Source organism: Tenrec ecaudatus, chromosome 14 (genome assembly GCF_050624435.1).
Source record: "Tenrec ecaudatus isolate mTenEca1 chromosome 14, mTenEca1.hap1, whole genome shotgun sequence".
NCBI lineage: Eukaryota > Metazoa > Chordata > Mammalia > Afrosoricida > Tenrecidae > Tenrec > Tenrec ecaudatus.
The window spans coordinates 103869014-103881753 of NC_134543.1; the positions used below are offsets into that span (position 1 = coordinate 103869014).

General features: G+C 42.8%; 1 protein-coding gene across 2 annotated transcripts in view; it reads right to left on the reverse strand.

Moving 5' to 3' along the window:
• The window catches only part of ZNF106 (zinc finger protein 106), a 62392-nt gene that overhangs the window by 20979 nt on the left and 28673 nt on the right, over window positions 1-12740 (reverse strand). The window contains exons 4-6 of one of the 2 annotated variants that reach the window (XM_075531101.1): window positions 9027-9227; window positions 3198-5369; window positions 1450-2077 (exon numbers count right to left, since the gene is read on the reverse strand). In XM_075531101.1, coding sequence (XP_075387216.1) covers window positions 1450-2077; window positions 3198-5369; window positions 9027-9227 — 3001 coding nt within the window. The remainder of the gene's footprint in view (window positions 1-1449; window positions 2078-3197; window positions 5370-9026; window positions 9228-12740) is intronic. The other variant, XM_075531102.1, reaches the window with a different exon arrangement.

Genomic DNA, 12740 nt, shown 5'->3' on the forward strand with positions numbered 1-12740 from the left:
CTTCTGTAAAAAAATGTCTGCCTTGAATCCCTATGGAGCAGTTCTACTCTGTCCTATAGGGGTCCCTATGAGTCAGAATCAAGTCCAAGATGGTCAGGCATTATCTTTTACTGTTGCTATTTTCTATGACAAGACGGTAGATGTGTCATGCACAGGATACAACCTCAAACATTTGTTCAATCAATGTATCTGAGAAAAAAAATAAAAACAGAATCCAAAGTACCTTCCTAGCATGCTAGAGCTTGTAAACCCAAACCAAACTCTCACTACCATCAAGCCAATACTGACTCATAGCAACCCCTGGTGGGTTCCTGAAACGGAATTGTTTATGGGAGTACAAAACCTAGTCTTTCTCCTGTGGAGCTGCTGGTGGTTTTGAACTATTGACCATGTGGATTACAGCCCAACTCGTAACCACTACACCATCACGGCTCCAGAGGTAGCAAAGTTTATACAAAAATGGCTTTAGGTAAACCAGTGTACTTCAGTGAAGCAGGACATAGATAAAAGTATGAACAAAACAGTAATATATACTCCTGATTTCATCCTGGTGTAGTTTCTACTTGAAGATTTCAGGAAGAAAACCTTACGTTAAGCTGTCGCAAGATAAAAGTTTGTCATATAGGACAACCCCTAAATTATCCAACAGTGTCCACTCTCTGGTGTCCAGCTCAAAGAGGCAGATTGGAATTTGACCGAAGGTCTAAAACTCAAGTTCTTTACTAAACTGCGATGTGGCCTCCGAATTAAGGGAGACTGACTCTCTGTTCTCTCACAGTGCCATCGTCCAGACATGCAGCTCTGTCCAGACAGGGTTAAGCAATAACAAGAGATGCCAAAAGAGAAGTGGTGACCAGTAAAGGAACAGATTATAAAAGGGCCAGGTCACAATAAAATTACTGAAAAGGGGGGGGAGGGGGCGCCAGGCTGGGTACTTGAAGGACAAAAGATGACACAGTGGCAAACACTTGAAATACGCTAAGACCACATTCAGTTCGTGCACTCAGTAGCACTAAAACCATCCTGCGTTAAATACACCTCGCTGTCCTGAGCTCAACAGTCGCAGACGCCCTACGAACCAACCCGAGCCCGCCTTTCTTCAGCAGCAGTGCAGAATGCATGACGACAGTTACGGCTGAAGAAGAGGTGGCCACGCCCGGGTCAAGTGACACAACAAACTCGCTGGCTTGGAGACTAGTTTTAGAGATGACTTCATGCTGTCCTTGTACTGTACGTTGAGATTAGGTAACAGCTAACTTAGTAGAATTACTCAGAGAAAGAAGTCAATAGGGTAAGAAAACGAGCTTCAACAATTCTAAGCCAGCCAAAAATGGCAGGGAGAACTACAAAGCCAGATTCCCCAAGAACAACGAAGCCATCAAGCCGTTCTTATAACAGACAAATCGCGACCTCATGTGTTCTGCAAAAAGCACAGGGAATCATACTCACTCCCGTGGCTCTGCGCTTCTTTCTGATACTCTGGCCGTCGTTCTGTTCGGTGCCTGACGTGCAGCTGCTGTCTGTGGCTGCGTCCGCCAAACTGGAGTTTGCAAGCACTACAGAGGTATTTGCTGAGTTGCCTTCCCTGTTGCTCTCTTGGGCATTCTGATGTTCTGAAGGTGGTGTAGTGCTCTCCCGGCCACTTAGGCCTTTTGCCAAATGCATCAAGGGTATTGTATAGTCAGCGGGTAGCTGTGCACTATGACGCCTTCGGGTCGTCCCGTTTTCGGTCAATTCACCTCTTCCTAGGGAAGCAGCAGCCATAGGGGCTGTGTCCTGTTTCAAGGCCTCGGTCGCTTTCTGACCCTGGGAAGCCCTCAGCGAGGTACCAGCTAAAACCATCTGCGGGGGCTCGTTTTCTCTGCCTGCGTCTTCCTCGCTGAAGAAGCTGTACACAGGGGCCCTGTCCATGATCACGCTGCTTTCCGACAGGCTCCGTTTCCTTGTCAACCCCGGTGGCGAGGGGATGGAGATACCTTCCCACTGGAACCCTTCGAGATTGGACAGGTCAGGCTCCCCATCCAGATCCAAGACCTCCTGCTCATTCTGCACCAGGGGCACCATTTCTATGCCAAACCTTAAGAAACAGAGAGAGGGAAAAAGCATAACTCAGACAGTTTGGCAGGGGGTGGGGAATGTGTTAATAATTCAGCCACGGATGGGGTGGTGGCAGTTACTGTGTCAGTCATTAGACACCAGAATTCCAAAATGAGTAAAATGGCCCTTTACAGTGCACAGTCTAATAAAGAGATGCAGGCGTAAAGTAACTGACTGCAGAATATGACAAAGGCTTGATTACGACATCGGTATACAGCTATGAGAACACCTTTGAGTGAGTACTAAATAAATGTGGATTTTATTTACTACAGAGCTCTAAACCAATAATAATAATAATAAATGTATAATCTTAAAAGCTGCAAAAAAACCCCCAATGTTTACAACAACAAACTTTTTTTGAGTGCTCATAAGCAGCAGGCACTTTGCTAAGACTTTTCAAGTAGTAACCATAAACGAGAAAGGGAAACACAACAAGAAATGACTCAATTATTTCCACATTGATAGAAATGCCGGTCCCCGCAGCCTGGAAGGCTACATACGTAGAATGCACAACTGTGGCTTTCAAGCAGCAAAGCCTCCGCTGAGCACTGCTTCGCCACTCAGAAAAGCCTCGGACTGCGACACAGGGTGAATAGCAAGAGACCGACAAGTGTTTCCCACAAAGCATTTCTGATCAGAGTCCGCCCAGAAGGGTAACTAATCCCAAATAAAAGGCAACAAGGACAGCTGTACTTGAAAGTGACACCACTCATTCTAAATTTGAGATTTCGAACCAGAACAGATATGCATTTATATACTTCTAGATGCTGTAAATTTCTACTCCCAATAAGCAAAGTGATGGATTTCAGACCCCACCCCCACCCCACCCCGGTGTCCCCGTTTTAGTTCTCAGAAATAGCTGTGCCTCTTTTTAACCAGAATTCTCTTCTAAGAAACATTTTGTCACAGGTCAGCAGACACTCTTATTTATAATAGTTACACCAGACTTCTACAATGGGTATATTGCGTAATCATTTAATGAAATGTAACAAGTAGAATTCTCACGGCCACGGTCAAGAAAGGAAAACGGTAAAAGAAGAAAGGGACCAACAGATCACAAATGACCAGGCAGATGGATAGCTAGGGAGAGCAGCACACACCTGGGTAAGCCTTTGCCCAGTTCTTGCTTTTTCTTGGTTACTTGTTGAATGACCTGTTCCCAGTTGACATTTCTCCGGGATGCATTCAGGATCTGCCTGAGGGTGGGCTTGAGGCCAGATTCCTTCTCCGTCTCGCTCTTCCGGTGCCCACTGATGTTGCGAATGCGGCGAGCACTGTTGAGGTTTGGCTCCAGAAGGTGTACTCCAGTCTTGCTCTTCAAACTGATGTGCCGGGTTAGATCTCTCTGGAGAGAGGCGGGAAAGCCCAGTTTACTTAGTTCGGGCAGGAGAGGGCCGGAAGGCTGCCCTATGTCACTTTTTTGAAGCTCTGCATCCAAGCAAGTACCTTCAAAGCCTTCAGGTTCGTAAGAGACATGACACCTAACAGGGTCCTCAACCTGTGCATCCTCCAGAGAGGTTTTTAGGTCAAGCAGTAAGCTGGGGTGGGGACGGCCTGCAGGTGCCATTGGTAACTCAGATTCTCTCTTGTGAACTGTGGAATGACATGGGGAGCTGGATAGTTTTCTGGGGGCTTTCGGGGTCTGGCCAGGCCCTTCTTTCTCATCAGCAGGATGCATGCTGCAGGATGAAACTTCCAGAGTGGCAGAGCCCAGGGTTCCAATTTTGGTTCCGTGTTTTTCAATGTCAGACATCACTCCGTCACTTTCATCTTCTAAGGTGTGGGCCTGAAACTCAATCTTCAGAGATCCTTTTGCGGACTCCTCTACATTCCTACTCGCCTTTGCACAGCTCCTGGTGCTTTTAGAAGCAGTAAGTGGTGGTTTTTGCACGGACTCCTGACCCTGTGGCATCTCCTTGGCGTTTGGTAAAGGATCGCTTACATGCTCACCACTCTCCCTTTGGACACCAAGTGCACTCTTACTCCCTTTGAACACACTGCGTAACCTGGGCGTGTGTGAACGATGCTGCTCTTCTAACACGGGCTTGTTCAAGGGGGTTGTGTGCTCTCCGGGAAGCAGAAAATTCGTCTTGGTGCTTTTGGAGGGATCCTTTGGTTCTTGCTTTTGAAGAACTGATTTTGTGCCTGGAAGTGGAAGGTGTACAGATTTCAATGGTGGCGTCTTACTGGAAGAGTTACGCTCTTGTTCTGATTTTTCTGTGATGGGGCAATCTCTGGTCACCTCATAAGAAGTTGTGCAGTCGGAAGAGGCTTTGTGATGAAAAGATTCCGCCTGTGTTTCAGTTTGTGTTTTCAGCAGGGGAGAATCACTTGCTCCATCAGCTTGGGGCTCTTGTGCTCCTGCAGCGGTCTGGTTAAAGTCACACAGGGGCTTGTTCGCCTTCTCTGCCTTACTGCCAGTGAAGTCGTTCAGCCGCGACTGCGCACCCACAGTCTTCTGGGAAGGGTAAGGTGTCCAGCGACGGGCCTTCTCCTTTGCTCCACTGCCACTCTTTCCACCAGTTCTGGGTGCCATGATATCTGCTTGTTTAGGGGCTGGACTTTGCAGATGCTCAAAATTGAAGTCAAATAAAGCTTCTGAAGAAAAATTATAATTTGCAAATCCTTCAGGAGAAGGATATGTGGCAACTGTACCAACTTTGTCATTTTCCGGCCGTTGACAATTATATCTCTCTTGGTTGTATTTGTTTGACTTATTACATTTCTTGTTCCATACTATCGGCATGTCTTCCATTGGACAGTTAGGATTTCTGTTTCTGCCTGGTTGAAATTTGTCCCCGGGGCCACTGTAATTCCAACTATTTGCACCACGTGCACTGGATTTCCAGTTTCCGTTACTGCTATTCATCTGCCAACTGGGAAAGCCTCCTGTCCCTTCAGAATGCCGACTGGAATTCCTTCCTGTACCGTTATGATGCCAATCGACTGTTCCACTACTCGAATGCCAACCGCCTCCAGAATTACTGTGATTGTGAAACCACGCTGAGGGGCCTCCTCCAACACCCTTATGCCACCCGGAACATCCTCTTTGTCCACCACCATTTCTCGAAGAATGGGGAAAGCCGTTTTTCCTAAGATTGTTAAAGCCGTCTTTATCCCATTTCCAATCCCTCGGGGGCGGTGCCCGATGGTGCCACGCCGGCTGACTGTGACTCTCTCGTTCTTGGTATGGGAATCGGTCTTCCCGTCTCCATGGGGGTCGTCTATCTTCAGGGTTTTTTTCTTGGCTGCTACTGGAAGGTTCATCTTGCCTAGAAGAAAAAAATAGTTCCTCTTGAGTGACTGAAAGAATCCCTTACGCTTCCTTTAAAGCATAACCCAACTACCACCATAACCCCACCCCATTCCTCTTGCTTATTACTTAGAATATGTAATAGAAACTGTTTTTATTTCTAATGCTAGTTTTCAAATCTTTAAATCATCTGCTTACAGCTACATTTCCAATTAACTTAAAATTCAACAGTATATTCTTTCCCTTAGCATGCCCAGTCATACTTAAAAATCGACACATCTGTTCTGTCCCCTTTCACTTCCTTTAATGTTCTGGAATTTTGTTCCCATCTACCACGCCACTATAATTTTCACACTATTCAATAGCTTTTTTATTTTATTGGCTACAATTGGTTATCATGATTAATAACCATTTTATGTCAGCTGCCTTTAAAATTATGGCTTCTCCAATTGTAAATTCTTTCTGAAAAACCATGCTCCTCAAGCATTTGTATAGTCATTTTCATAATAAGCCCATCATCAAGCACTCAATGTTATATGTAACTTTCACAGATAGCTCCAGGTCCTGAATGGCTTAGAAGCCAGTGGAACCGTTAATAAGGTGCACTGAGACTTGCCATTGTTGTGCCATGGATCCCAGCTCAAAGCACTGTACAGGCAGAGTGGAAGTGCCACATCGGCGCCCAAGGCTGCAAACCTTCATGGAAGCCAACGGCGTGCCTTTCTCCCATGGACCATCTGCTGGGTGCAAACTGCCTATATTTCAATTAGCAGCTGAGCACTTAACCACGGTGCCACCAAGGCTCCGGTAAAGTCACAAACAGGGGTGAAATCGTATACACCAAGTAAGGACTACTACCATTAGTGCTAAAGGGGCTGCATGAGCTAGAGCAGCGGTTCTCAACCTGTGGGTCACAACCGCGGGGGGGGGGGGGGGAGGATGTTAAACGACCCTTTCACAAGGGTCACCTAAGACCATTGGAATACACAATATTTCACAATATATAATTACATATTATTTTGTGATTAATCACTATGCTTTAATTATGTTCCATTTGTAACAATGAAAATACATCCTGCCTATCAGATATTTACATTATGATTCATAACAGTAGCAAAATTACAGTTATAAAGTAGCAATGAAAAAAATGTTGTGGTTGGGGGTCACCACAACATGAGGAACTGTTAAAGGGTCGCAGCATTAGGAAGGTTGAGAACCACTGAGCTAGAGGCTTTTATAAAGAAGCTCTATAGCCGTGCGTTCTATTCATGTTAGACACAAATGAATCTAACAAACACCACAGGCATATGTGTGAAATCATTCTCCTCTGCAAAGTGCCTATGCTTGTCCCTAGCAGATTAAAAAACAAAAACCGGAAAAACATGCACTAAAATGTATTCAATACCAACCGTCCGCCATTTAATGCTCCATATGGTATACGAACAAAATCCCATTAAGTTTTACAACCATGAGAGATGCACTCTTACTATTCCTACTTTTTGATACAGAAACTGATGGCAGAGGCAGGCAGCAAGTAATGGAGCAGATAGCTGAGCCTTGGTGTTTGCCTCCACAGAATTTATACTCTGACCTCCCAGGCCACGACCGAATGAAAATCCCAGTTTCCTTCCTCTGAACTTGACTTCAGTATTAAACTCAGACTAATTTTAATTCACTTTTTAAAGTTTCTAGTGTTTATAAGATCATGGGCATAAATTACAATCTCTTCCTTTTTTCTAAAGATGGAAGTAAAAGTTAACTTAGCCCAAATCCAAGTCTCATTTACATTATGATTTATAACCACTTCTAAATAGGAAACCCTACATACATTGCCAAGTGACAAGTACTATCACAACCACTAGCATGAATTCGATGCCACGGTCATTGCTTTCAGGGTGGTGCCAATGGTTAAGTGCTCCAGTACCAGCAAAAGTCTGGCAGTTCAAACCCACCAAGAGAAACTGCAAACAACAGTCTGGCAAGGTCCCAGTCTTGACAAGCCGACTAGCAGTTCTCCTCTGAGCCCAGGGGGTCGTGAGAACTTGGACTTGACTTGGAGGCAGCTAGCAACACACAGCAACCACAGCTTTAAAGCCGTGCTTCTAAGGAATATTTGGCAGCCAAGATGGCCACTGCCTCAGCTCTACTGATACGATCTAGAAACGTGAGAACAACACAACACACCAGGCACAAGGCAGAACTCCTAGGTTGTCGTGAATTGACCAGAGCACAGAGGCACTAGCATTTAGCTCAAACCCCAACCAGAAGGCACAATTTACAAGTAGATGGCTTTCTAAGCAGGTCACCAAGGAGACATATCAGGAGATGCGGTCAAAAAATAGGAACTATGATCAGCATGTCTCGTTTACGGAGATGCTCTCACTGCCTGACTTAATGGTTCGTTGCTTACACGGATAAGCTAATAATGGCACTGGAATTAAAAACAACACTCAATGTTCGTCTCCGAGAGGCTCCAGCTCCCTAACACAGGAGCCAGGGCCACGACAGCTGGCTGGAGAGCAGCGAGAACATCCTCTCCGGCATGAAGCCACTCACGACCTAAGACCCGTGCTGCCAACTTTCCACACAAGGAATCTGCTTGTAGGAATTTGCTCAAAAAAGCTTTTAATATAAAAAAACAAACAAAAAAACTTTTAATGTGTAGAATGAAAAACACTCCTATTTTATATTCAAAGTTCCAAAGAAAAAGGAGGTACAGAACACCTATAACTAGTATTCAAAGAAGTTATCTTTATAATTTTATCTTAGAACTAATGATTTTTTTTCATCAAATCTTAGGACTTGAAAAACAACTCCCCAACTAATCACGGGTTGCATCTCATTAATTAAATCATTGAACTAAACTCTTCGGATAAGTAAAATTCAAAAGCCTGAAATTTGAATGGGTAGTTAGCTGCAGGACTAAAATAATCCACTATATTAGAAAACATGTAATGTTCAACATGATCTTGACTCTGTCGAACATCCATAAAACTATCCAATAAATATGTGTGGGAGCACTTAGTTTGAACCAAGCACAATAGTAGTCATCGAGCATATTGAAAGGCAATAATAGAAAGATAAAATCAAATTTGGCAAAAAAAAAAAAAAAAAAAACACCATATTATTCACATCAGGCAAAAAAAGAAATTCCTAAGATGCAATTTTGGTAAGAAATATGATGTAATTTGTTAAAATTAAGTTTATGCATTAAACATAGTCAATTATCAAAAGAGTACAAATTTCCATCTGTAAAAGCCCCCCAGTAAAATGATTTTTTTTAATCAGATAAGCTTATGTAGGGCCAATACTGAATTTGGGTTTGAAGTAGATAGTACAATAATTCAAAGGCGCACATGTTTAAGTGCTTGGAACATGCGTAGCACATGTGTAAGTGCTTGGCTGATAGCCAGAGGGATTAGCAATTCAAACCCACCAGCAGCTCTGAGAGAAAATGCGGCACTCTGCTTCCATAAAGAAGAGTCCCGGACACTCTCTGGGGCGCTTCTACACAGTCCTAGAGAGTAGCTGTACGTTGGTAACAACTCAGTAGCACTGAGAAAGCGTTCTACTACCTTTTGATGCGTGAGATAGCAGCAGCAAGCTACATTTTATAACAAAGATAAATGTTCTATTTCAGAAGGGCCACTAAACAAAAGGCAAAGTCATGACTTACCGGCTCTGTTCTTTCCTTTGCTTTATTAATTGGGCCAGTTCCTTGTCGAAATAATCTTCATCTTCTTCCTCTCCCTTTCCATCGTCTTCTCTTTCCTGAGCATCCACGTTATCTTTGTGCGACTGGCCAGAAATGTGCTTTGCATATGCAGAGAGACCCACTTCTGTGACCCCGCACACTCGGCACTCATGACTACTGTCCCTAGGGAGAGAGGGAGACGAGGGACATTCAATTCTCCCCACTGGCATGGCACACTCACCAGATCGCGTAGTGTTTCCTCTGAAAGACCATGCACGCTTTGGCCCGGTAAGAAATTGATGCTAATCAATTGTAATGCTCCTTTCATCACTTTTAATAGGTTTGCTCTTAAGTTAGTTTTCAAATAGATTTAAGATTCTTTTCCAGCAATCAAGAGGCGAGACACTTCAGCATGATGTCATTTGGGGAGAAATCTTCTTGAATTGCTGGACTTAAAATCTTGCCAGAGGAAACATGGTGAAAGGGAGGCAGGGCAGGGGGCTCAGAGCAGCCGGGAGTTGCTCTGGAGCGCACCCATGGTGCCAGCTGCACTCAGAAAGCCTGGTGACTGTGCTCGCATTTAATCTCTGACTCAAGGGCTTTCTCCCAGTGAAAGTGGAGGGGCGGAGGAAAGAGTGCATGGCACAGCCAATCTCAACTGGGAAACCAAATCGCAACAGCTGGAGCGCGGCCTGGAATGTGAAGATTCCGACCGGAGGGCAAATGACAGGACGCTTTTTTGGTTCCATGATGCATGTGGGTCTGCATTCTGCTTCACAAGGGTTTATTTTCAGTGGAATGGAAAGCACTTCAGCTGTAGGAAGTCAACCGCTGTGCTAAGCAAATGGTTTCTCCAGTTTCAAAAAGGCCACAGTGCAGACTCAAAAGGAGGTTTTCAGCTAAGGAAGGAAATTAGGCAGACTTTATCTTGGACTTTATCTCATCCTTGGCCGATTTAAGAAACCAAAGTCTTGGATCGATGTCCGGGGCAACAACAGCTGAATAATTTCGTTGGGTTTCAGCTTCCTGGACTCCTTTGCTTGGTGCAGCTGTCCAGTCATCTGAAACATCTGAAGACCAGGTCACAGGACAGTAAGACCCACTCGGTCCTCCAAACCCGCTTAGCCTGCTATCATGTGTCCTGGGTTCATACTAGTGATATTTTTGTACTTCCTAGGCCAATCTATAGAGGCGATCTAGTGGTGGAGTGAATTACGAGTTGGGCTGTAGTTCGAACCCATCAAGGAAAAAGACGAGTCTGTCTGCGCTCACAAATATTGACAGCTAGAGACCCAAAGGAGGAGGCAGTTCTACTGTCATAGAGCGTGGTCATGAGTAAAAACTAACTCAGTGGCAGTGAGATGACAAATCAAAACAACGACGAAAAACCAACACAGAAAAACATGCTCTCCTTGGCAAGGTACATGGTGCATACACGCTTGTACACACACATACAAACACACACGTAGACTGGGTTCCATCTTCTCGATGTTCTAACAAAACATCCACAGAATTCTTATCAATTAAGCAGGAGAGACCCTCAAAACCAATCACCTCATTTCCTTAAAGATGGGTTCTGTTAGCTGAACATTTATTCAAGTAACTAATTAAGCAAAGATGGAGGGGAGGGGAAGAAGCTTCAAGATGTTTGCGGAAACACTCCACCACGTTTAATTCTACTTTTCAAAGCTTTTTCACACTAAATTCCAACCAGATGCTAAATATAAAGACTATTGCCTAAGGTGACATAGTACAATCGCTCAAATAATGCCAGGTATGTTTTGGGGTTTTTTTTGCCGAGTATGTGGAAAACAACTTTTTCTTGCTTTGTCAATCACGGAAAACACCTCAGGAAAAACGGGAGAAGTTACACGTTTTTACCTATTTTGAACTGTGTAACCTTGTGTGCTTTAGTGATAATAAAGTCTTAGAAATTTTAAATATCACTTGCATGAACTCTAATAGATTCCTTGAAAATATCATTACCCTGAATATCAGCTATCTTCTAAAGCCCCAGAAACGTCATCAAACATTATTGTCCCTGAGCTTTCTACCATACTTACTACATTTATGTATCTAAATAATCATTCCTAACTCCTTTATCCTCATCCTTTTCTCCAGTTTACCAGAGATGGCCATGTTATTTCTCAAGTAATTAAACTTATGATAGTTAATTCAAAGTGATGTTAATTTTCAACTCAAACAAGCTGTTTCTCACAGCAATATATTGGGGGGAGCTATTTATCTCCATAACAGGTAGCATCAGAAGAACGCGAAGATTACAGAAAATATAATTTATGCAATTATAATTTTTTTAATCACACAAGGCTATTTGGAATTTTAGTACAATCCTTTAATGGCAATTTTAAATTAAATACCTGATTTTACCCAAACCACCAAAATTTCTCTTCTCTTAAAGATACAACAGAGTATGAGCCCCGAATAAAATGATTTTAAAAATAAAGTTAACATACACTATCTTCTGAGAAAAAAAAAGACACAAGAGAAAACCACAGTGACTTTTTAAAACTATTATAGGAACCTATTCTAAAGTATTGCGAGGACCACACAAGACGGAGCAGTGTTTCAAACTGTTGTACAGTCACTAGGAGTGAAGCAAGTCAACGGCACCTAACAACCACTGTATAAAGTAGGCAGTGTTTGGTATCTAACTCCTTTAAAAATAAGCATTCCATTTTTAACTTTAATTTAAGGATACATTTATGTTCCTTTCAGTTTGAGAACTTTGTTTTCAGCTGTTTTAATTAGTAACTGGGAGAGCTGAAGTTTTAAGATGTTTCATTTGTTGAATATCTTTTTATTAAAGACTTCCAACTCATTTTAAGAAAAATGAAACCTACGTCCCACCCCCAGCCAGTCCTGAGGCTCTGGGGCTGGGCTGAAGGGGAGTCCCTCTGGGACACGGGGGTACAGGGAATGGTGTGACCCTTTGCTGGGCATGCCTACACAGTAGGGTATGCTGGGCCCCTGTAGGGTTTCCCATATGGGCTCCAACAAATTTCTCCCCTTTTGCTTAAAAAAAGAAAAATGAAACCAATTTTTGGAGGTCTTATTTAAAATAACTTCAAAAATACTGTAGAACATTGAGGGTGATTTGCAAAGAACTTCCTTAAAGGCTCAAGCATTTTGAAAATGTTATTGATAGTGCTTCCCTAAGGCAGAAAGTGAATCCTGTCATGCTGGAGAATTTTTAGATTAATCACAAAATTTTTGCATACACACACACACACACACATATATATATAAATCTTTAAATACTGACAACTACTTTTATTTTAATTACTTATATAGTCATGTATAAGTTGAGTTTGTCCAGCACATTTTAAATGCAGTTTGTGAGGTAAAATTAGGTACCTTACTGATATTCGGGTCAGCTTATAGTCGAGTATATATGGTAGTAAAATATAGTAGCCTTCTGTGGATGTAATTATGAATTATGTATGTAGCACTTAGGCACAAGTTTCATATTTAGTAAGAATATTTTCTAATTTTAGTTTTGTGTCATACTCTAACAAAATTTGTATTTTTACCATAAATACTGTAATTTTATTCAATATTGAATAATTAAACTAAATTATATAGCATTCATTACAACGGTCTTATGTTTTGATTTCAAAAAATAATAAGCATTCATAATCATAAACCCACACACTTTGAAACTCCCAAAGCACAAGC